At 40.6% G+C, this 23,739-nt stretch overlaps 1 protein-coding gene across 1 annotated transcript in view; it reads right to left on the bottom strand.

Moving 5' to 3' along the window:
• Window positions 1-834: 834 nt before the first annotated feature.
• The window catches only part of ift74 (intraflagellar transport 74), a 48,836-nt gene continuing 25,931 nt past the window's right edge, over window positions 835-23,739 (bottom strand). Inside the window, exons 14-20 of the mRNA XM_022665758.2 lie at window positions 21,308-21,361; window positions 20,554-20,651; window positions 20,308-20,434; window positions 11,776-11,939; window positions 5,174-5,299; window positions 2,923-2,983; window positions 835-1,304 (exon numbers count right to left, since the gene is read on the bottom strand). Of these exons, the coding sequence (XP_022521479.2) occupies window positions 1,189-1,304; window positions 2,923-2,983; window positions 5,174-5,299; window positions 11,776-11,939; window positions 20,308-20,434; window positions 20,554-20,651; window positions 21,308-21,361 (746 nt within the window). The 3' untranslated portion in view covers window positions 835-1,188. The remainder of the gene's footprint in view (window positions 1,305-2,922; window positions 2,984-5,173; window positions 5,300-11,775; window positions 11,940-20,307; window positions 20,435-20,553; window positions 20,652-21,307; window positions 21,362-23,739) is intronic.

Consider the following 23,739-nt stretch of genomic DNA (forward strand, 5'->3'; position numbering starts at 1 on the left):
ATGCCTCCTCCGATACATGTGAAGTCAGACTCCGCCTCTTTTTCAACTGCTGCTGATGCTTTTCGAATTACCGAGTAGCATCACAGTGCACTTGGAGGAAAGCGCAGCGACTCAGTTCTGACCACAGATGCCTTTTGCTGATCGACATCGCCCTAGGTGTGATGAGTGGAAAGAGTGCCATCTACCCACCCAGATAGAGCAAGGCCAATAGTGCTCTCTCAGGACTCTGGCAGCTGATGGCAAGCTACATGACCGGGATTCAAACCAGCGATCTCCCGATCATAGCGGCAACACTTAGCCTGCTTAACCACTCGGTACCCTAGTTGACTGTTTTAATTCTTTAAGTAGAAATCCAGTGTGAAATGAACTTGCAGTGTTGTAAATCCTGATTAATTTTTTAGAAAAGCTCACCTTTGTTCCCCCCAGCATTCCGAAATACAGTGCTTTTAGTCGATGCTCCAAACAGTGCCCATGAAAAGATATTGGAATTCTACCCATGACATGTTGAGCTACTTTGAGCTTGTTATTGATTAAAAAATTGTGATTTCTTTGTATGGGCAGCGCTATGCCCCTATCGCTAGCATTGTATCATGTTTTACCAACACTCCAAATCTGGATCTCTCTTTAACAAGTTAAAGGAACAAATCTGAAAGTAAAAAAATGTAGGGTTTAGTGTTTGGACCCCAATTCATTTAAACATTTGGAAAAGAAAATGAATTTAATACAATGATTTAATAAAATGATAAAAGGATTTAGACACGGATTTTTGTCAAATTGTTCTAGATTATAGAATATTGTGTAACAATTAACCAACTAACAAAACTCCATACACAGTTCCCTTTAAAGTATTCTATTTATTAACAGAAATATCCTTATATAAATAAACAAGTTTTCCCATATATAATGCATGTATCCCTTTTAAACATATAAACATAATTTTAACTGTATATTCACACCCAGTCTTCTCCATACCTCTGTGCTCTGTGTATTTCCATCTACATCATTACATCTGAAGCCTATCTACAGAATGATGGAGCGCACTGTTCCCACCGTAGCCGTGTCTAATCTCTGCGGCACGTGCAGCAGGCCTGAGGAATGTTGAGTAGGAGAGTGCTCCTGAACAGGAAGTGAGTCAGTAATGGAGCCGTGGAGCCCTAATGGCGGGCGGCAAGAGACAGGAAGTGGCGTTCAGCTTCTGGGGCCCTGCAGGGTATCGATGAGGATCTTATTGTAGTCGCCCAGCTGCTTGGTGACATTCTTCATCACGGGCCGGTAGTCGCTCTCCATGCCCTTCGAGGCGATGACTGGTGAGGAGGTGTTAGGGAAGGATGGGGTGCTGGTAACTCAAACCACATGTCTACAGTTTGACCTTTATCCCTTTTTGATTAAACACCAAACATACTTTCACTGAGGTGACCCTAATCACAGTGCTAGAGGTTTTACAAGGTGCTACAAAAAAAATCTTTGAGTGATGCCGTAGAACAGGGGTCGGCAATTAAGTTTGGCCATGGGTCAGACATTTTCCAAGCCGTTACCTGGCGGACTAGTAGCTCTCCAGCCCAGAGGGTTGTTGAACTCAATTACAGAACAGTTGATCTCAAAGCAGGTAAACCCAAGGAAAAAAAAAAAAAAAAAGAAATAAACACACCCCTCCTTACATGGGATCGAACCCGTGTCGTCAGGGTCGTGGTCTAATACACTACTGCTGCCCCACCTAGTGAATTGGGACATGGCCAGGAAAAAAACGCCCTTATAAGGAGATAGGGAGCACGAGAACGGAAGGCAGGGGAGAAATGTAAACAAAAGCTCGTCAGAGAAGCATTATCTTTCCTTATATTTCAATAACCTCACGGGCCAGATGTTTCATGTTTACGGGCCACATCTGGCCCACAGGCCACCTATTGCCGACCCTTACCATAGAAGAATCACTTTTAGTTCTACACTGACATGTTAAAAGTCTAGAAAAAATCTAGAAGAAAGTCTTCCCTGGGAAGTGAGTGTTAATTTAGTTAACAAAATCTACGACAAAAATATTAATTGACAACCAATAACGAAAACGGAAAAAAAAACTAGAACAAAATAAAAATGAATGCTTGAAAACCAGAACTCGTCAACAAATAAAAAAACCCTTACAATGCAGTACAGTGCTGCTGATTGCAATTATCACATCTACTGACATGCTAAAATTCATGGGTAAGGAACTAGTATAGTGCCATTTAGTATAGTGGATGTGGTTTCTCCCAGTTATGTTTATCTGAATCATCAAAGTCCAAGCAAGAACTGATAGTGGCTACAAGATGGATGGGTCTGTTCATTTCTCAACTTACATAAAGGGCATTACCACCCACAGTGGACAGCACAGAAGGTGGTAAGGATCGCGAATATATCCACATTTAGTGCAGGAGCTCCCACATTCAAATCCAGTGGGAGCTGTGTCCTTGGGCTTAAATGATAGATGCCAAAAGTCATGGGATGCGACACCAGTTCTCCTCCTCCCTTAAATTCTGGCATGCCAGTGCATAAAGAACCTTCTTCAGAACTGTACGTTGTAAAAAAAAACGGTTTTACTCAAAAATTATTCTTCAGAGAAACAAAAACGGTTCTTCTATAGCATCACTCCAAAAAAACCTTTGTAGGATCTTGTTTAAATGCCCTGTCCTGAAATTTATAGCAATGATTTAGCCAAACATTACCACATACATCAAACTTAGCTGACTAGCCAAAACATTTTTGGTGTGTTAAGTCGGCTTCTATGCGATTGCACTGGAGCTACAAAAAAGCCAATGTATCCAACATGCAATGGAAGCTAATACTTCACTAATTAGCATCACACTAACTGAATGTATGTATGAATGTATATGGTTGGGAAGCTTCAACACTCTGTAGAGATGCTCACACTGGGTGAACAATGTAAAAGGATACATTCTTTCATAACGAAGTTGTTTTGTTCATGGTGCTGCCACTTCCTCTCCAGATTTCTCAGCTGCAGAAGAAAAAAGGTAGCATACAGTTTAAGATGGAAGGATTGATAGACAGATAGGCAAAAATATATCACATTTCTACAGGAAAGCAGCAAAGAAAAACATATGTACATAGCAACTGAGAAGTTTTTTACTGATATTGCAGAACTACAGTGGTTTGATAAACAATTAATGAAAATGTGTCCTTACTGCATTATATAGCCCAGTAGAGTGTGTATCAGAACACTAACCAGATAACTCTCTCAGGAGTGTATCACTTAGCCCAGTATAGCGAGTATCAGAACGCTAACCAGATATCTCTCTTGAGAGAGAGTGCTTCACTCAGCCTGGTACAGTGAGAATCAGAATACTATCCAGATACTCCTCTTGAGCATCTGCCACATACCCAATTACAGTGAGTTTTTAGAATACTAACCGGATATCCCTCTCAAGGGTGCAGCTTTCAGTCCATATAGTGAGTAGTTATTAACTCAGCAACACAGCAGAGATAACAAATGCCAGTTACCACCCTCCCCTAGATTGGTACTGACATTGACGGGTCTAAGGAGAGAGCTAATCTGATTGGTGGTTACTGTGGTTCCCTCTTTAGCTTACCAATTAGCTTGCACTGGTACCCATATGTTTCATTTTCTAATTCATACAGCTCATTTCTAATTCACATTATAAAGCAGAAATGTGGAACAGTTTAAGGTTGCATTTAGAGAGTGTTGGTTCATCTTAGTGAAAAAAAGCTAGAAATATTTATTTTCTGTGGGTCATTTCATGATAATTGAGGAGAATTGCTTAAGTGGACACGTGAAACATCCCAGCTGATCTAAGCATGCTGGGTGTGGAGTATTTGAGGTCACGTTTATCTCTCCCTTCCTCTTCTGTTTCTCTCTCCTGCTCATTTTCAGCAGAAAGCCTGTGTAAATGTGCTGGCTGGACAGAACCATTTCCTCTATAGATAGGCATAGTGGTGAGGTGCCAAGACTGATGTGAAGACTGTAAGTGCCGACCTTTAGCCTAAATAAGGCGATGGGCAACAGGAAATCGTACTCCGCCCAGACATAAACTACTGCAGGAGTCCATGAAGTTGCTAAAACTCTGTGCTGACTAAAGATCTTCAAAGACATCAATGGTTTGACAAAAATGTTAATGTGATATTAGTGGAAAGAAGTATATATTTGCAGTCAAGTTGTGAGTTGACCAGTAGCAGTAGCCAGTAGCAGCGTTAGGATTGAACCCAGGGGGCTTAGGTCCACCTCATTTCTATTACTAGCTTATTTAAAATGACTGCACAAGTTTACTTCCACTGCCAACCTACCTCATAAACAGCTTCCTTCTCAGCTCTTCAGGGATAATAACAGCATATATTTATACATAACAGACTAACTGCCATTTCTTTAGCTGGACACCACTGTCCAGTTCCAGATTGTGCTCTTACAGTATCCCTCCATTAGTAATAGGGGTGTAAAAAACATATTAAATTATTAAAATATCACAATACTGTATTTGTTTAACAATACTGTATTAAATTAACGTATAGTTTATACGTAAAGATTGGTGTCAGACAGTGTTTCATTAGTGTCATGTTTAAGCTCCGCCCACTAGAAAGCAGTGTTGTACTCTGTCGATAGATCCTACTGTTCCAATTAAGGGTCCAATTAAGGATTAAGGATGTTATGGATTTTTTTGTGTGTTTTATGACACTTTTCCTAAAATATGATTGTTTGATTTCTATATAGTATCGCAACATATGACAACATATTGTTATAACTCTAACCACTGTATTGTAACACGCACCATATCACCAAGTTCTTGTGGACACACAGCCCTAATTAGAAGTAGCAGAGATGAGTTCTGCAGTTAGATCACTGCACGCAGAATGCACCTTAAAGGTACTTAAAAATTGGAGACTGAATGTGGTTTATTCCCAGCATGGAATTAGCAAGGCACACCTAAAGGACCAGATAAATACAGTAACTGTTCTTCATTAAATTCTAATTCAGCCTTCCCACATCCATTTGTAGTGCTGTCCAAAATAGCAATCCTGATGCTGCTACTGTAATAAACCTACTTCTAACAAATAAAGTCTGATAGATATGGTTTAAAATGACTCAGATCTTACATACATTCAAGTTTCAAATGCTTTTTCTCCTTTTAATAAGATACAAGCTTTTCTTCTGTCTGTGTTTGAGTGTGTTTCTGACCTGAGCATGTGTCTCGTTCTCCTGTAACTGCGCTGCCAGAGTCTCGTATTCTTGGTTCATCTTCTGCATGATCTTCTTGAAGGTGTCTCTCCTCTCAGTCAGAGACACTCTGTCCTCCTGCAGCCTCTGAAAACACAAACAGGTCAGAGTTTAGGTCCTTTATTAAGTATGCATAACTTTCTCTGTTTGTACAAACTAAAAATAAACAGCCAGCAAAACAACCAAACACTGTAATAGGATGCAGCTATGCTATGCTTTCAATGTTTAAAACCACAATATGCGGATTCATACTGCAGTTCCTCCTGCTCACAACAACATAGTAAGTAAATTTCTAATCATTCTGTAGTATGACAAATACAATATAATGCACTGTATGGGCAAAAGTATTGGGACACTAGCTGATTCTTTGCTGATTCTTTGCTTTATTAGCGTCATCAGACGCTCCAGACCAGTTCAGAAGCAGGTGAAAACCTGGCCGGCAGGCTCCATCTCTGCCCTTCAGGACTGTTTTGAGTGCACTGCATGGGACATGTTTAGGGAGGCTGCTACTGAAGGCGATTCTGTTGATTTGGAGGAGTATGCAGCATCAGTCACTGGCTACATCAGCAAGTGTATTGATGATGTCACTGTCTCCAAGACCATCACCACACTCCCAAATCAGAAGCCTTGGATGACTGCTGAGGTACGTGCGCTGCTGAGGACCCGCGACTCCGCCTTCAGAGTGGGTGACAAGGTGGCCCTGAGGAAAGCGAGAGCCGACCTGTCAAGAGCTATCAGAGAGGCAAAGCGCGCACACGCCCAGAGAATCCACAGCCACTTCAAGGACACGGGGGACGCGCGGCGTATGTGGCAGGGCATCCAGGCAATCACCAACTACAGGACAATGCCACCGTCCTGTGAACGTGATGCCTCCCTCCCTGATGCCCTGAACAACTTTTATGCACGGTTTGAGGCACAAAACAACACGATGGCGAGAAAGACCATGCCCAAGCCGGATGAGCAGGTGTTGTGCCTGACTGCAGTGGATGTGAGGAACACTCTGCGAAGAGTCAACCCACGAAAAGCTGCAGGACCAGACAACATCCCCGGCAGAGTGCTCAGGGAGTGCGCAGACCAGCTGACAGATGTTCTCACGGACATCTTCAACATCTCCCTGTGCAGCGCCACTGTCCCAACGTGCCTCAAGTCCACCACCATCGTTCCCGTGCCGAAGAAGTCCACAGTGTCCTGCCTCAATGACTACCGTCCCGTTGCACTTACACCCATCATCATGAAGTGCTTCGAGAGGCTAGTCATGAGGAACATCAAGACACAACTGCCCTCTTCACTGGACCCCCTGCAGTTTGCGTATCGTCCCAATCGCTCCACGGACGATGCCATCACCACCACCCTTCATCTCTCCCTCACCCACCTGGAGAAGAAGGACACTTACGTCAGAATGCTGTTTATAGACTTCAGTTCAGCATTCAACACCATCATCCCACAGAACCTCATCAGGAAGCTAAGCTCGCTCGGCCTCAACACCCCCCTCTGCAACTGGATCCTGGACTTTCTGACGGGGAGACCCCATGTGGGAGTGTGAGGACAAGTGGTCAGGAGGTTACCGGAGAGAGGTGAGGCAGAGACGCAAAAACAGCCTGGAACCAGGTAAGAATCCCTTTTGAAGTGTTTATTGTGACAAATTAAGCATCCGAACCCAAAAACAAAAATGAAAACAAAACGAAATTTACAATATATATACAAACTATTTACACGCTACACTGGTAGGAGTTAACGGTGGATTGGCAGCTACCACCACAAAAGCTAATACTCAGCTCAATAAACTCCCGTCGGCATACCAGCCACGCTCAACCAGCCCCCCAATAGTGTACCCGCCTGCCTTTAAATACCTTTAGCCCATCCCCGGCTAAACCAACAAGTAATTAACTTGAGGGCAGGTGGGTAAGACAACTATACATGATTGTATATGTACAATATTAACATATTTACAAACAGAATGACATGCATGTAAACATTTGGACGTCCAGGTAAGTATTGATGATAATTTTACAATGTTAATGTATTATTTTCTCTGTTCTCTTTTTCACAGGTACCCCCAGACTCCCCTGCCCCAGGACACCCCTTGGTCTCTACCCAGACCTTAAGGACCCGGGTGGCTCGCGCGCCGCCATTTCCACAGGATCCAGGTAAGTACTGTGTCTGTGTAAAAATGTCTTTGCAGATAAAATGACTCTGGAGTTGGTGGTGATGTATTCAGGGCCCTGACATCATCACACCCCAGTCAGTCCGGTTCGGGGGCAGCACCTCCAGCACCATCACACTGAACACTGGGGCCCCCAGGGCAGTGTCCTGAGTCCTCTGCTGTTCACCCTGCTGACTCATGACTGTGCTGCAAAACACAGTTCTAACAGCTTTATCAAGTTCACCGATGATACAACCGTGCTGGGTCTCATCACCAAAGGCGACGAGTCAGCATACAGAGAGGAGGTGCAGCGGCTGACAGACTGGTGTACAGTCAACAACCTTCACCAATGTGGACAAGACAAAGGAAATGGTTGTTGACTTCAGGAGAGCACAACACACCCACTCTCCACTCAACATCGACGGGTCCTCTGTGGAGATTGTTAAGAGCACCAAGTTCCTTGGTGTCCACTTAGCAGATAACCTCACCTGGACCCTGAACACCAGCTCTACAGCCAAGAAAGCCCAGCAGCGTCTCTACTTCCTCCGGAAGCTGAGAAAGGCCCGTCTCCCTCCACCCATCCTCACACTCTTCTATAGAGGGACCATTGAGAGCATCTTGAGCAGCTGCATCACTGCCTGGTTTGGGACCTGCACCGTCTCTGACCGCAAGACCCTCCAGCGTATTGTGAGGACAGCTGAGAGGATCATCGGCGTCTCTCTCCCCTCCATCACGGACATTTACACCACCCGCAGCATCCGCAAAGCAACCAGCATTGTGAATGACCCCACTCATCCCTCACACGAACTGTTCTCCCTCCTGCCTTCGGGAAGAAGGTACCGCAGCATCCGGTCCAGCACGACCAGATTCTGCAACAGCTTCTACCCCCAAGCCATCAGACTCCTCAACTGCAGGGACTGAACTGATGGTTTTTCTGTACATGCACACACACTCTTACCCCACTTACCCCAGAAAATGGAAAGCACTAAAAACCCTACTACCTCACTGGACTCTATTGCACACTGTGTAATAGAGTAATTACTACCTCACCTGGTCCTTTTTGCACACTGCAAAATTTGCACACTGTCTTGTTATTTATTATTCTTTGTCTGTATTGTGTTGTATTGTCTGTCTGCACTTTTGTACTGTTGCACTGTTGTTCTGTCTACACTGTGTTTATGTGCACCATGGTCCCTGGAGGAATGTTGTTTCGTTTCACTGTGTACTCTGTATATAGCTGAAATGACAATAAAAACCACTTTGACTTTGACTTTGACTTGACCAAGAGTATTAAAAAAAGAATTAATCCTTAATTACTCCTTTATAGCAATGCTCCAGATTATAGTAGAAAACCTTCCTTGGACTGTAGGATGACTTCTATTATTTTCTTGGAGCATTACTATGAAGGAGTAACTGAGGTGTCTCAGACCACCTTCACTGAGTTTCCTGTTCAGCAGCAAAGCAAACGTTTCCCTTGGGAAAATTGAGTTTGTCCAGTAAGTATAATATTTTAACAGTAAAAGTGCAGTTCCTGTAAGTTCCACTACAACTCAGCTACTTCACGCCATGAACAGAGTGCAATTGAGGTTCCTGCAGATGATTGTTCTCATGATTGGATATTCACATATTCACTTTTCAGAACTATTTTTGTTACGTATGCATATTTATATTTATATTTCTATGGCACATCAGTCACTTTTATAATCAATGTCATTGCACCTTGCACTTTGCTCTGTTAATTATTTAATGACTTTTAGCAACATCTACTGCACTGCTCTGTTTACAGATCTTTACGTTGTATAATACGTTTTTTATAGCCTTATATATTTCTATTCTTCTGTGTTTTAATTTATGTTTAATATGTTTCTTATTGTATTGTGTTGTTGCTGCTAGATGCCTAAATATCCTTCTTAATGAATAAAGTATGTATGTATGTATGTACTGTATCTATCTATCTATCTATCTATCTATCTATCTATCTATCTATCTATCTATCTATCTATCTATCTATCATTTTTAACTTTATCTTATCTAACTTAACTTATTTTATCTGTTCTCCTGTGTGTTCTTTGGGTGTATTCATCATTATGTGTTAGGGGAAGAAGGAAATGAGGGTAGAAGTAGTTAGTGTATTAGAGGTGTTAAGAGAGTAAGTGCTCTTTGAAGAGCTCTGTCTTCAGGAGTTTATTAAAGATAGTGAGAGATTCTCCTGATCTGGTAGTAGAAGGTAGTTAGTTAGAGGTGTTAGGAGAGTAAGTGCTCTATGAAGAGCTCTGTCTTCAGGAGTTTATTAAAGATAGCGAGAGATTCTCCTGATCTGGTAGTAGAAGGTAGTTAGTTAGAGGTGTTAGGAGAGTAAGTGCTCTATGAAGAGCTCTGTCTTCAGGAGTTTATTAAAGATAGTGAGGGATGCTCCTGGTCTGGCTGGTAGTGGAAGGTAGTTTGTTCCACCATTGTGGAACTTAGTATGAGAACAGTCTGGATTGCTTTATGTGAATGTTTGGTAAAGCTAGGTGACGCACATTCGCAGAAGAGTAAATGTGGCTAGCTGTGTAGGCCGCTTGCACAGGCTAAGCTGCAGCAAAGCGTTGCCTTGGTGCAGAAGTATAAATTATGCCCTTTATTGGTATTAACACAACTTTGCATGTGTAGAATGTGCTCATGATGCCTAGAAAAATACACATAAACTCTTCAATGTGAAATTCTGTCCTTCTACACCTTCAGAAGACTCTCTGAAACTGAAGGAAACTGAAGAGTCTGGTACAGGAAGAGGCCTGATAGCTTTAAATCCACAACAGAAGAGCAGTTTCTGTTGCTTTTGTGATAGATGGTTCTCCCTACAACAGCTTATAGCTTATCTTCACACTGGACCCAGTCTCAGATTTAGCTGTGCAGCAAAGACTTGGAGCTGCAGGTGGACTGGCAGTAAGGAAACCAAGTGCTCAGATGGCTAAATAAGGAAGCATCCCTGCTGAAGCCGTACTGAGAAAACTGTGGGTGTTTCAGCATTTTTACCGGTGATGTATATATCAACCATGTGTGCATGCCTCATATGTGGCATAAGCAGAATACAGGGAAACCCGGGCCTGAGTTACGGGCTGCCCTTTCCACAGCGGAAGAATGGCGAGCTCCTGCAGGGAGACGTTTCAGAAAAAATGTGCATCCTGTTCTGGGTAAACCCCCCTACTGAGAAACGCACTGAGGTGCCTTAAGTTCAGCAGGGTCCTATAGAACAGCTCCAGCAGTGACAGCCGATATCCCTGTTTATGCTAAAGAGAGCGTGCATCCGATCGGGAGCCGGCAGAGGAAGCGGGGAACGGGTGCGAAAGTCTATGTCACTGAAAATGCCCCGCTAACCAGAGGAAGTCTATAGTCTTCCTGAGAGTGCACACTTAAACGAGAGGGCTAAGGCTTAATATGGGTCATTATATAATTTAAATCCATTTGATAAATTTTTGGCAGCTTAAAAACGTGTCTCCTGCAGAGCACAGGAAGTGTGTTATATAAACCTTTTTTAAAGGAAACTAAACAAAAGCACTGCACCACAATGCTCAGCTTTCAATGTTATAACTGATTAATCAGAGCTCTAGATTAAATACACTGACATACCACATTTAATGGCAAAGGAATGAGTTTAATGTCCCGTGACTTTTGCCATGCCCAATGGAAGCTAAAAATGCTACTCTGGCCTGCAAGATATGCGTATGGGCGTATCACGTGCATGAGATTTCTGCATAAATAACTTGCAGTAACAGTCAAAAGTTTGGACACACCTTCTCAATTAATGTATTTAATTAAGTAAAAATATCTTTATTCAATGTATTTTCTACATTGTAGATTAATATTAAAGACATTAAAACAATTAAAGGACACATATTGAATTGTGTAGTAAACAGTAAAAAAATTTATTTGTCCTTCACATTAATCCCCTGATCTAAACCTGATGAACTGAGATGGTGATTTGTGGTGATTTAATTGGGATGAGCTGGAGCTTCACAGCATGAAGGAAAAGCAGTAGCTATTGTTCAGCACCTCCAGGAACTCCTTCTTTCCAGACGCTGAGAAAACTATTCCAGGTGACTCTCCCTCATGAAGACACTGAGATTAAAATACCAAGAGTGTGCAGATCTGTCCTCAAAGATACATGTGATACTTAGAAGAATTTAAAGTGTAAAAAACATGTTCTGGTTTGTTTAAACCTTTTTTAACAGAATAATTCAGCATGTGTTCCTGTAAAGCTTTAATATAGTCTTTAATATTAAATTCACAATGTAGAAAACCATAAAAAGAAACAAAAAACATTTAAACGAGAAGAGGCATGTCCAAATTTTTGACTGTACTGTACTGTAGATGTACATCATATCATATTTGTTGATTTACAGTGCAAAAGAAAACAGATAAATAGGCACAGGTATGATACCTTCTTTTTCTGCTCTCCAGCAGCTTTAAGAGCATCCAGGTCTCTGTACGTCTTCAAGCCATCGCTCATCTGCTCGATCTTTTCCTTCAGAGAGTTCATCTCCGCTATCACCTTCCCCTCCAGCTGCTCCACCTTCAGCAGGTCCTGCTGCAGACGCTCACTCTCTGTACACACACACACACATTATATGTATATACCTTCTGATGCTTGAGAGCTTGAGTTGAGACTACACTGATTATGTTAACCCTTTGAAGTTACAGCTGTCACTGATAACAAAAGCACGTTGTAGGTCATCATTGACTATCTCTCAGTCACACCTCCACATCACTGAAGCCTCTTAGGTTGAAAGTGCATATTTTAAACTTTCAATCCACACCACATTTGTATTTGTAATTAGAGGATATGTTTTGTTATTACTAATAAAATACACACGCCTTTTTTTTGGCAATCAGAAAAATATTAGGACACATTCACATAAGCAGGCTGACGCCATTTTAATTTCTTGCATTAATGTGGCACAGGCCTGTTTCTCAGGACTGTTGCCTCGTCAAATCCAATCTTATAAGAAGAGCTTAGATTGGGCCCAAAAAATCCAGCCCAACGGCATCTGCCCTAGTAACTGTCATTATGAGCCTGAGCCTGATTTAAGCACAACAGTTTTTTAGCAAGTAGAGCGTTAAAACTGATCTTTTTACAGGCCGTTTGAATGAGCGAAATCTGTTCAGAATGATGTTAATTAACATTGCAACACTGAAGAAGCATAGACCTATTATTTTATTATTTTGATTTGTTACTTTGCAATTTTGTTATTATAACGCCATAGCTTTATATAAAATGAAAATAACATTAAAAACAGACGCCTATGTCACAGCCTATTTTCTTAAGCCCAGTATGAGGAAAATGGTGTGAAATCTCAGCCTGGCCTGAGTTTGAGTCAGGCATCGTGTTGGCCACAGGCAGAGAGTCTAAACTCTACTTCTAAGGGTGTTTTCTCAACTGAAACCCCGGACCAGAGTCTGCACCAAGGTTTGTGTCTTTGATATCTAGTATATATACAGGGGGTGGACAATAAAACTGAAACTATATAATTTATTGTGGTGACGGACAGTTCTGGTGGAAACAGGAGAGTTGAGGTGCACATTGAATTCTGCCGTGATTTGAGCAGCCGTGGTTTTATGTTTTTTGGACAAAACCCGGGTTAGCACCCGAACATACCTTTCAGACAGCTTCCTCTTACGGCGTCCACAGTTAATCCTGTTGGATGTGGTTCGTCCTTCTTGGTGGTATGCTGACATTACCCTGGATACCGTGGCTCTTGATACGTCACAAAGACTTGCTTTCTTGGTCACAGATGCTCCAGCAAGACGTGCACCAACAATTTGTCCTCTTTTGAACTCTGGTATATCACCCATAATGTTGTGTGTATTGCAATATTTTGAGCAAAACTGTGCTCTTACCCTGAAACCACCCACACTAAAATGACAGGTGTTTCAGTTTCATTGTCCAACCCCTGTAAATTTATTTCCAGTCTAAGCGCTTGTGTTCATATTGCCGCGTGACGCTCCTGCACACCACCAGTCCTTTTTTTCCTGTAATCGGTCCAAAATCCCGAACCATCTAGAAAAGTGTTTCCACACTGGACCACGGTTAAGCAGATCCGCTTAAAAAAAGTCGGACCAAACTCTGTGGTAATTTACATTGTGAAAAATTTAATTTCAGGGGTACTATTGCCACATCACATCCTAACTGAACATATCTCATTGCCACACTGCGATGCAGCCTTAAGAACCAACACTCCTTGTTTCAGGTGTCACTGCAGACATTCACCAGTGTTTAACAGAAAGCTGATAGCTGAGCTCATGCCCAAAAAATCCAAAACTTCCTTCAACCTCTGTCAACATCTGTCAGAACTGTGAGAAATAGAAGGTTTTCATTTACCCAGTTTCCCCCAGAACAGAGGAATGCTGCTGACCTGCAGCCCCCTGACCTCTGCCTGCCACAGATCAGGTGTAGGAGTGCTCATGTTTTCAGATATAAATCCAAAAGGACATGTGTTGATGGAATTCTTTAAACACACCATATAAAAAGTTGTCAATCACATCTCATGTTTTACTTAACATGAATGATATTTCACAGCAGAGCAAAAAATGTGTAGATCCCTGTGCTTGATAAGAAACTTTGATAGGTGGTTGCTCTGAATCCCTGACTCCCACCAATCAGCACCCATGAGCTCCTCTAAGAAGCTGTGTGGCTCTCTGAGCACTCTTAGAACTGATGCCCACAAAGCAGGAGAAGGATAGCCACCTTATTTAATCTGCTTCTAGTTACAGCGCAATAGCAAGCTGGAATCACTCAGTCATTTTAAACATTTAAAATTACCCAAACATTTCAGTACATTCAATAAGGAACAGCTCAAAAGAAAGAAATTAAGAGTTCTACAGTACTGAAGCTAAGATCTTCTTCTATTCTTCTAATAAGATGCTATGGGGTGATTTGAAACAGGATGTTTATGCAAAAAAAACCCTCTAACATTTCATCGCTGTCCAATGGAAAACACTCCAAAACATCTCCAAAACAGCAATTTTGCAGAAGAGAGAAAAAACTGTGTAAACTTTCTATGGAAGTCAATGTAAAAGTAGTTTATTTCAGGTCATTTTGAAGAATTTCTATTGGTCCGTTCATCAAGAAATTTTGGCACAGTGTAAGGGACAGTTTGTCTGTTCAAATTATGTAGTAAACTAAAAATCGACAAAAATGGAGATTGTTTTTCATAGGACAGCGACGATTTAAACTTTGCTCAACTGAAAGAATACTGCATGGAGGAGTATCAGCCAAAGGAGGAAAAACAGCTATTATGAGAAATTTACATTTGCATTCATTACAATTAACATCTTATGTTTAAAAGTCATTTCTTCAGTTTTATTTGTTGAGTTAAATAAGCTCCATTTCTCAATACTGTTTTGACTAAGCTTAGTGTATTTTTCACACTATGATCAATAAACGTCTATTTTCTGGTCTATTTTAATACACAAGGTGCATTATGTGACACTTGTAAGGAACAGAGGTGTTGCTATGTTTTCCTTCTAATTCAGCAGGGCTCGCTGCTGGGAGGCGAGACCTGTAAAGCTAAGCTAAGTTAGATAAACAAATCTGTAATAAACACATTTAAAGTCAAAAGAGTGCTGGATGTTAATCTACACAGATTTCTCTCCTGAAAACTGATTATTTAGGTGAGTAAAGCGCTTGCTTTTCTTTACAGTAAGCTTAGATTTTTTTTCAGATTTCAGACTACAGAGAACAGCAAAAGTGCTAGTTCTTAGCGCAGTTAGCGGCTAATGCTAATACTGCTGGAAAACTAAACTGAAACTCCTGTATAGCACTGCACTTTACCTATAACACTGGCTTTACTGCTCCTTACAACCTGACTGGTAGAATTTATACAAAAGTTGCACTGGTTTATAAGGCTCACTGATGATTTTAGGGAAAATTTAAGGATTCTTAGTGCAAAAAATACAATATATATTTATATTATTAGTAATTTTGATGAGCGTCCTAATGGTTTTACATGACTGTATCTGCCTATTCTGCCTACAGTTCCTGTTTAATATAAATAAATGAAATTTGTGGCCAGAAATGTAGATGTTCTTGGGGACCCTATCAAGAATGTCCTCCATGAGCAGGTTCTTTAGAACGCTGGGGGTTTAGGCTGGGCGGAGGGAGGTTAGGATGGGGGGTGGTGGTTCGTGGAGGCAGGAAGGGGAAGAGGGCCTGTTCCTCCTGATAGGCAGGCAGCCGGCCCACTTCAGTGTTTGGAGAGACTGCTGTGTGTGTGTATATATATATGTGTGTGTGTGTGTGTGTGTATGTAGCATGTAATGTGAAATTAAAATGCCCCATCAGCACTTCTGAACATTCTCCCCTGCTTCCTCCTCTTGAGGTTCTCCTTTTACCGGCCACCCCTAGTGACCATTTTATACACACGCGCACACGCACACTCACACACACACACACACACACAAAGGCCACTTTACACACAAACACCCACTGACCACATAAACCTCTGTGGGCTGAATATCTTGGCTCTGGTTTCTAAAAATATTTACACAGTAGCGCTGTGGAGCTCCAGTTGTTTTATGAAGATAATCTCTTGTTTATCAGCCTTGCACATTTTACCTCTGCACACCTAGCAGTGCGGTCTGTCCTCCTGCAAACAACCACCACCAAATCCCCTAACATTTACTGCACGCTGCCTTTAAAGAAACACATAATCCAAAATGTTTATATTGCTAATAATGTATAGCATGTATAGAACTAGAGAAATTACCTCATTTAAATTAATCCCAATAGGTATTCATTCAATGCCTATGTGCATTTCTGGACTCTAATGTAGTCAATCTAAGAAGAGATGTTTAATGTCTGAAGCATTACATTGTGTTACAGAATACTGCATTTTCTTAGCATGATAGCTTGATGTACGCTTGTGTCTAATGTGTTGGGTTAGACAGTGGGTAGAACAAGAGGGCATCAGAATGTAGATAAAGCATTACATTGTGACTACAGCATCAGATCATAGATAGAGCGTCAGATTGTGGCAAGAGTGTCAGATTGTCAATAGACTGTTAGATTAATGCTGGAGCATTATTATCAGATTGTTGCATTAGATTGTGGCTAGAGCGTTAGATTGTGGCTAGAGCGGCAGATCATCGCTAGAGCATCAGAACATCGCTGAAGCATCACATCTTCGCTAAGGCATTAGATGTGGCTACAGTGTTAGATAGTGGCTAGAGCGTTTGATTGTGGCTAGAGAGTTAGATCATTGCTCAAGTCTTAGATGTGGCTACAGTGTTTTATCGTGGCTAGACTGTTTGATTATGGCTAGAGCATTAGTATCAGATTGTGGCTAGAGGGTTAGATCATCGCTAAAGCTTTAGATGTGGCTACAGTGTTAGATTATGGCTAGAGCATTTGATTGTGGCTAGAGCGTTAGATCATGGCTAAAGTGTTAGATGTGGCTACACTGATAGATCATGGCTAGAGTTTTAGATTATGGCTAGAGGGTTTGATCATCGCTAGAGCGTTAGATTATGGCTAGAGGGTTAGATCATTGCTAGAGCGTTAGATTATGGCTAGAGGGTTAGATCATCGCTAGAGCGTTAGATTATGGCTAGAGGGTTAGATCATTGCTAGAGCGTTAGATTATGGCTAGAGGGTTAGATCATCGCTAGAGCGTTAGATTATGGCTAGAGAATTAGTATCAGATTATGGCTAGAGGGTTATATCATCGCTAGAGCGTTAGATTATGGCTAGAGAATTAGTATCAGATTGTGGCTAGAGGGTTAGATCATCACTAGAGCATCAGATTATGGCTAGAGCGTTAGTATCAGATTGTGGCTAGAGGGTTAGATCATGGCTAAAGCTTTAGATGTGGTTACAGTGTTAGATTATGGCTAGAGCGTTAGATTGTGGCTAGAGCGTTAGACTGTGGCTAGAGTGTTAAATTATGGCTAGAGCATTATTATCAGATTATGGCTAGAGATTTAGATCATCGCTAGAGCGTTAGATTATTGCTAAATCGATTGATGTGGCTACAGTGTTATATTGTGGCTAGAAAGTTAGATTATGGCTAGAGCATTAGTATCAGATTGTGGCTAGAGTATTAGTATCAGTACAGTGTTATATCGTGGCTAGACTGTTTGATTATGGCTAGAGCATTAGTATCAGATTGTGGCTAGAGCATTAGTATCAGATTGTGGCTAGAGCATTAGTATCAGATTGTGGCTAGAGTATTAGTATCAGTACAGTGTTATATCGTGGCTAGACTGTTTGATTATGGCTAGAGCATTAGTATCAGATTGTGGCTAGAGCGTTAGATCATCGCTAAAGCTTTAGATGTGGTTACAGTGTTAGATTATGGCTAGAGCATTTGATTGTGGCTAGAGCGTTAGATCATGGCTAAAGTGTTAGATGTGGCTACACTGATAGATCATGGCTAGAGTTTTAGATTATGGCTAGAGGGTTAGATCATCGCTAGAGCGTTACATTATGGCTAGAGGGTTTGATCATCGCTAGAGCGTTAGATTATGGCTAGAGGGTTAGATCATCGCTAGAGCGTTAGATTATGGCTAGAGGGTTAGATCATCGCTAGAGAGTTAGATTATGGCTAGAGTATTAGTATCAGATTGTGGCTAGAGCATTTGTATCAGATTGTGGCTAGAGCATTAGTATCAGATTGTGGCTAGAGCATTAGTATCAGATTGTGGCTAGAGCATTAGTATCAGATTGTGGCTAGAGTATTAGTATCAGATTGTGGCTAGAGCATTTGTATCAGATTGTGGCTAGAGCATTAGTATCAGATTGTGGCTAGAGCATTTGTATCAGATTGTGGCTAGAGGGTTAGATCATCGCTAGAGCATCATATTGTGGCCAGAACATTTGTATCAGATTGTGGCTAGAGGGTTAGATCATCGCTAGAGCATCAAATTGTGGCCAGAGCATTTGTATCAGATTGTGGCTAGAGGGTTAGATCATCGCTAGAGCATCAAATTGTGGCCAGAGCATTTGTATCAGATTGTGGCTAGAGGGTTAGATCATCGCTAGAGCATCAAATTGTGGCCAGAACATTTGTATCAGATTGTGGCTAGAGGGTTAGATCATCGCTAGAGCATCAAATTGTGGCCAGAGCATTTGTATCAGATTGTGGCTAGAGGGTTAGATCATCGCTAGAGCATCAAATTGTGGCCAGAGCATTTGTATCAGATTGTGGCTAGAGAATTAGATTGTGGCTAAAGCATTAGATTGTGACTTGAACATTAGATTGTGGCTAGAGCATAAGATGGTGCTCCAGAGCTGGATTGTGACTAGAATTGTATAATAAGGATGTGGCTGGAGGTTGTGGATTGTTATTATTTGACTGTTCTTAGAGTGTTTGTGTCTAGAACAGAAAAGTATGGCTAGTGTTCATATTTGAATGTGGCTAGAGCCATAGGTAGATCGTCTGACTATATTGTCTTTAGACTGTGGCTGGAGCATTAGTATTAGTTACTAAATTGTGAATTAACTGCATGAAGGCTGAGGGGAAACAGTGTTAATCTGATTTCTTGCTGGACTCCCACTTTAAAGCAAAGCTTTATTGCACTCTGTGGTTTTCAACAGGCTATGAAAGTGCACTGCTTGAAGATAAACAAACAGGCCGCGGAGGAACAATGCCTGGCCAGCCCGAGAATAGAGCGCAGGGGAGGAAACCGGGAGGCAGTGGGGAGATAAGACGATGTTGGGGAGTGGGTGGGAGTAGCTCTGAGGTGTCTTACACAAAGAAAGGAAAGCCCCTTGGCTGGGCTTCAGCTGCCACTTACTCCACGGGAGTGTCAGTGAACGCTTGGTCACCTTGATCTGTCTTGAGCTTTGGTTCTCCGGGGGCTCACTTGTGTGGCCGGCTCTCGTCCGTTATTGTAGTGTCTTGTGTAACAAGAGCGGTGGGAGCTGTTTGGCTAAAATACTGCAGATTTCACACCAGTAATAAGAGCTAACAGCTGCACTAATAAGCTTGAACCCATGGCCTGCAGTTAGTTACTCCAGATTTATGAGAGCTCTGTGTTTTGGGCTTGAGTTTTTCTTTGTGTTCCTCATAAAAGTTTTTGTAGGAGCAATTTAAAAACTGTCAGAAGTTGCTCCTGATAAACACAAACATCTTTTATAAACATAAACTTGAGGAGCAGTGAAACTACTAGTGCATATTAATAATAAAAAATAAATATTATTAAAAAGTTACTTTATTTCTGTACTTCAGTTCAAAATGTGAAACACATATTATATAGATATATTAAACACAGAGTGATCTATTTTAAGCGTTTATTAATTTTCTTGTTGATGATGATGGCTTACAGCCAATTAAAAACCCAAAAATCAGTATCTCAGAAAATTATAATATTATAAGACCAATTGATACTTTTGGCTACAGTGTGGGCAGTGAAAATGAAATCTGCACTTGAGGATACTTTCAAATTTCTTGAAATGTTTCAGACTGACTGATCTTCATTATTAAAGCATTTTTTATTTATTTAGTTGAGTAGTTCTTGCTTCTCATAATATAAATTAGAACATTACTCAAATATTCATCATTCACTGTATACCTGTACCTCTACCTCTTCACTACTTTACAACTGATGCTCTCAAACACTTTATTAAGAGACAAGAAATTCAAGTAATTAACTCTTGATGAGTTCAGCACAGCTGTTAACTGAAAGCCTGAATTCCAGATGACTCTACCTCATAAAGCTGACTGAGAAAATCTATGTCATCTAAGCAAGTGGTGCTTAGTTTGAAGAATCTAAAATACAAAACCATTTTACTGGTTTTAAATTCCATGTTTTTTTTATCATGGTTTGGATGAATTTGGGGAATTTTTCAGGGATTAAGCACAAATAGTACAGTTCAATTAAGTAGTAAGTTGAGAGGTGAGTGATAGTATGTGATGTGTGTGCAAGACAGCATAAATATGTGTAAAAAACTATGCATTGTGCTGATATGACTGACCTGAGGACAGTCCCTTGGCTGTGCTCTGGGATTTCTGCATCTCTGTCTCCTTAAAGCTGAGGTCCTCCTGCATGGACTTGAGTTCATGAGGACTGACTGAGGACAGCAGATTCAGACGATTCATCATCTGAAGGAGGAGCACAACATATTAAAACACTCTGATAGTCAGTATGACTGTGTGACTGTGGGTCTGAAAGACCTAATAAGAAGCTGCAGAGGAGTGTGTAGAGTGCAGAGGCTCATTACCCTGCTCGAGTGCTCCAGCAGAGACACGATGCTGGTCTGGGTGTCCCGAATGTGCTGAAACTCCTGAGCTTTATTGTTGTCAAACGTCTCCAGGTAAGCTGTGGAAAAATAAGAAAAAAAAATAACACAATGACCTTCACATACAGACTCTTTACCATGGCAAACTGGAATATAAAACTGACTAAAGACAATGAACCCTATTATCAGGGATCACTAATTTAAATGTGGTGTTTGCTGCTGTCAAATCATACAGCTCTGGAAAAAATAAGAGAGCACTTCAGTTTCTGAATCAGTTTCTCTGATTTTGCTATTTATCTTTATATGTTTGAGTAAAATGAACATTGTTGTTTTATTCTATTGTCATTTAGAGCATTTATTTGCTCTTTCAGACCTCAAATAATGCAAAGAAAACAAGTTCATATTCATAAAGTTTTAAGAGTTCAGAAATCAATATTTGATGAAATAACCCTATTTTTTAATCACAGTTTTCATGCATATTGGCATGCTCTCCTCCACCATTCTTACACACTGCTTTTATGCCTTTACTCCTGATGCAAAAGTTCAAGCAGTTCAGTCTGGTTTGATGGTTTGTGATCATCCATCTTCCTCTTGATTATATTCCAGAGGTTTTCAATTTGGTAAAATCAAAGAAACAAACAAAATCTCTTATTTTTTTCAAGGCTATAGCATTTTTAACATGACCTCCAAGGCCCATTAAGGCCTGATAAATGAAACAACAGGACACCCAACTGACCATCTATCTCCTCCTCCTTCTTCTGCAGCTCTTTGTACTTCTGGGTTCTTTCACCTGTGGATACAGTGACAGTTAAACATGGTTTTATTTATTAAACAAAAACAAATGCTATGTCTCTTAGATAGAGAATCTAGAGAATAGGACTAGCAACTGGAATTAAAAACAGAAAGGAAGTACAATATGGGATCCTGTAGATTACTCTTATAGAGGTTCTGTAAACCTAAAGCAGTTTCTGAACACTAATTAAAATCACTCGAATTAACTATAAAGACTTAAGACCTTTTTTCTATTGCTTACACACACTTCAGGAGCGAGACCATGCATTTTTTGCAAAAACACATGCTGCACCACATGCTTACAAAGGCATGGCTGTGGAAGAAGAGAGTATATGTACAGGACTGGCCTGCCTGCACTTTGAGGAGAATTTTGAAATGCAAAAAGACTACACTTCTTGGGAATTAACCCCTTTTCTGCCTTATATTATACATGTAATTTTTGAGGATTTCTATTTAAGCATTGCATAAAAAGGCTTCATGTTTGATAGTAAATGTTACAGTAAATCTGCAATTAAAATCTGCAATTTAAAAAATGTAATAACAAATAAAATCATAAAACTGGCTCCATCCTAAACTTCATTTTAAAATCAATATTTTCCTGAATATAAATAAAACAGTTAATCTCCTCCAAGAATTTGGGTTGATTCCTGTTGCAGATCTGTAATTATTAAGTGGAGTAGAGAGAGAACAGGCAGCTTCTCCAAGTGTCCTGTAAAAGATTTCAAAGCCTTCAAAGTTTTCACAATGTGAATAACCTATTAAAGTAAAAGTAAAAAATTTAAACTTGACAAAATTCAATTTAATGGCCATTTTCTGATTTGAGGTAGTATTTTCTCTTATTCTGCAGCGCTTATTCTGATATTTTGAGCTTCTGAGATTTTTTATTTTTTTTTTGCCTGCCACCACCCCCTCCTCTTCGGAGGGCCAATTTAACTTTATTATTTTTTAGTGTTTATACAAAGTTTTTTGGTACTGTGGGCATTGTGAGAAGAAAACAAAAAATATAATATAAAATATATATTAATAATAATAAAAAAATAATAAGCTTTGGAGATTTAAAACTCAATGTAAATGTGTGCAAGCAATTGAGAAAAGCTTTAAAGAGCGTATTACATCACTCTATAGCTTTAACAGGCTGTAGCTGACTGAAATATACAGGACATATGGAAACTCTCTTACCGTCTTATCATCAACACAGAGGGAAAAACAGACAGAAAGACAGAAAGAAAGGAACACAAAGAGGGAAAATAAGGGAGAGAAAACAATGAGAAGCAGCAGAGAGCTCGCTCAACATGAAGCGACAGTGAAGAGGAACACGCTGTGCATGTGTGTGTATTTAAGAGCATGCTATACAATGACTCTGGAGTGGTCACTTCCTTTCTACAGTGGACAGATGTGCTTCATCTCATCAAATAATCAGCGGTGGAAGAAAGTCCCCACTCTCGCCCTCACTATCCCTCTCACTTCTGCTTCCCCGTGTCTTCACTACGCTCGGCTCCACACTGAGAGAAAGCTCTCAGCACGGTGCGGGCAGGATGCTCACCGCTCGCAGTCTGGGCCTGCTGAGGGTTTGGAACAGGTCCAACAATACATCAGGATTTATGGTCCATTCAAGGCAAACAGCCCTTTGGGAAAACAAAGCCTAATATCCTGCTGCTAACACGCTGGAATAATACGGTGGAATGACTGTAACATCTGACCGAAAGGGCTTTCCCAGAAAATTTTAATTACACTTTTTATAGTTAGTAGCTACGGTCAGGGGTGGCTGCCACAGGTTGCACTTTGTTTGCAGATAATTTACTACATATACAGTTAATTTACTCTGTGTGCTTCTGAATTGTTCAGCTAATTTGGAAGATCTGACACAAGAGGGTGCTGTTAGCCTAGAATGCTGCACTGTAAACCCATACAATTTAAGTCTGTTTTAAATAAAATTGGATATTTCTAAACAATACTCAACTATTTTGAGTTAGTTGAACATTTGTGGGCACATTTACACTTAAACAGAAATCTTTGAGTTATAACAACTTATAATAACTGAGTTTAGTCCCATTTTCCCATTTTCTGACACTCACCGTCAGTGTGTAGTGATTCTCCCTGGGTTATCTTAAAAATAAAAAGTTCCCCTTTAGTTGTAATAACTTGATGTTTTAATTTATGCTAACTCAAGTTTTCATTCCCCATTACTTTGTCCCCCATTGAGTAAACCGGCTGCCTTAAAAAAGTTAAGTAAAGTCAACTTATCTGGTTTTACAGTATAACAAAAATAAAAAAGTTAAATCAACTTCTCCTTTAGTTGTAATAACTTGATGTTCTAAGTTATGCTAACTTTTTCATTACTCATTACTTAACTTTTTTAAGGCAACTGGTTTCCTC

The sequence above is a fragment of the Astyanax mexicanus genome, chromosome 1 (genome assembly GCF_023375975.1).
Source record: "Astyanax mexicanus isolate ESR-SI-001 chromosome 1, AstMex3_surface, whole genome shotgun sequence".
NCBI lineage: Eukaryota > Metazoa > Chordata > Actinopteri > Characiformes > Acestrorhamphidae > Astyanax > Astyanax mexicanus.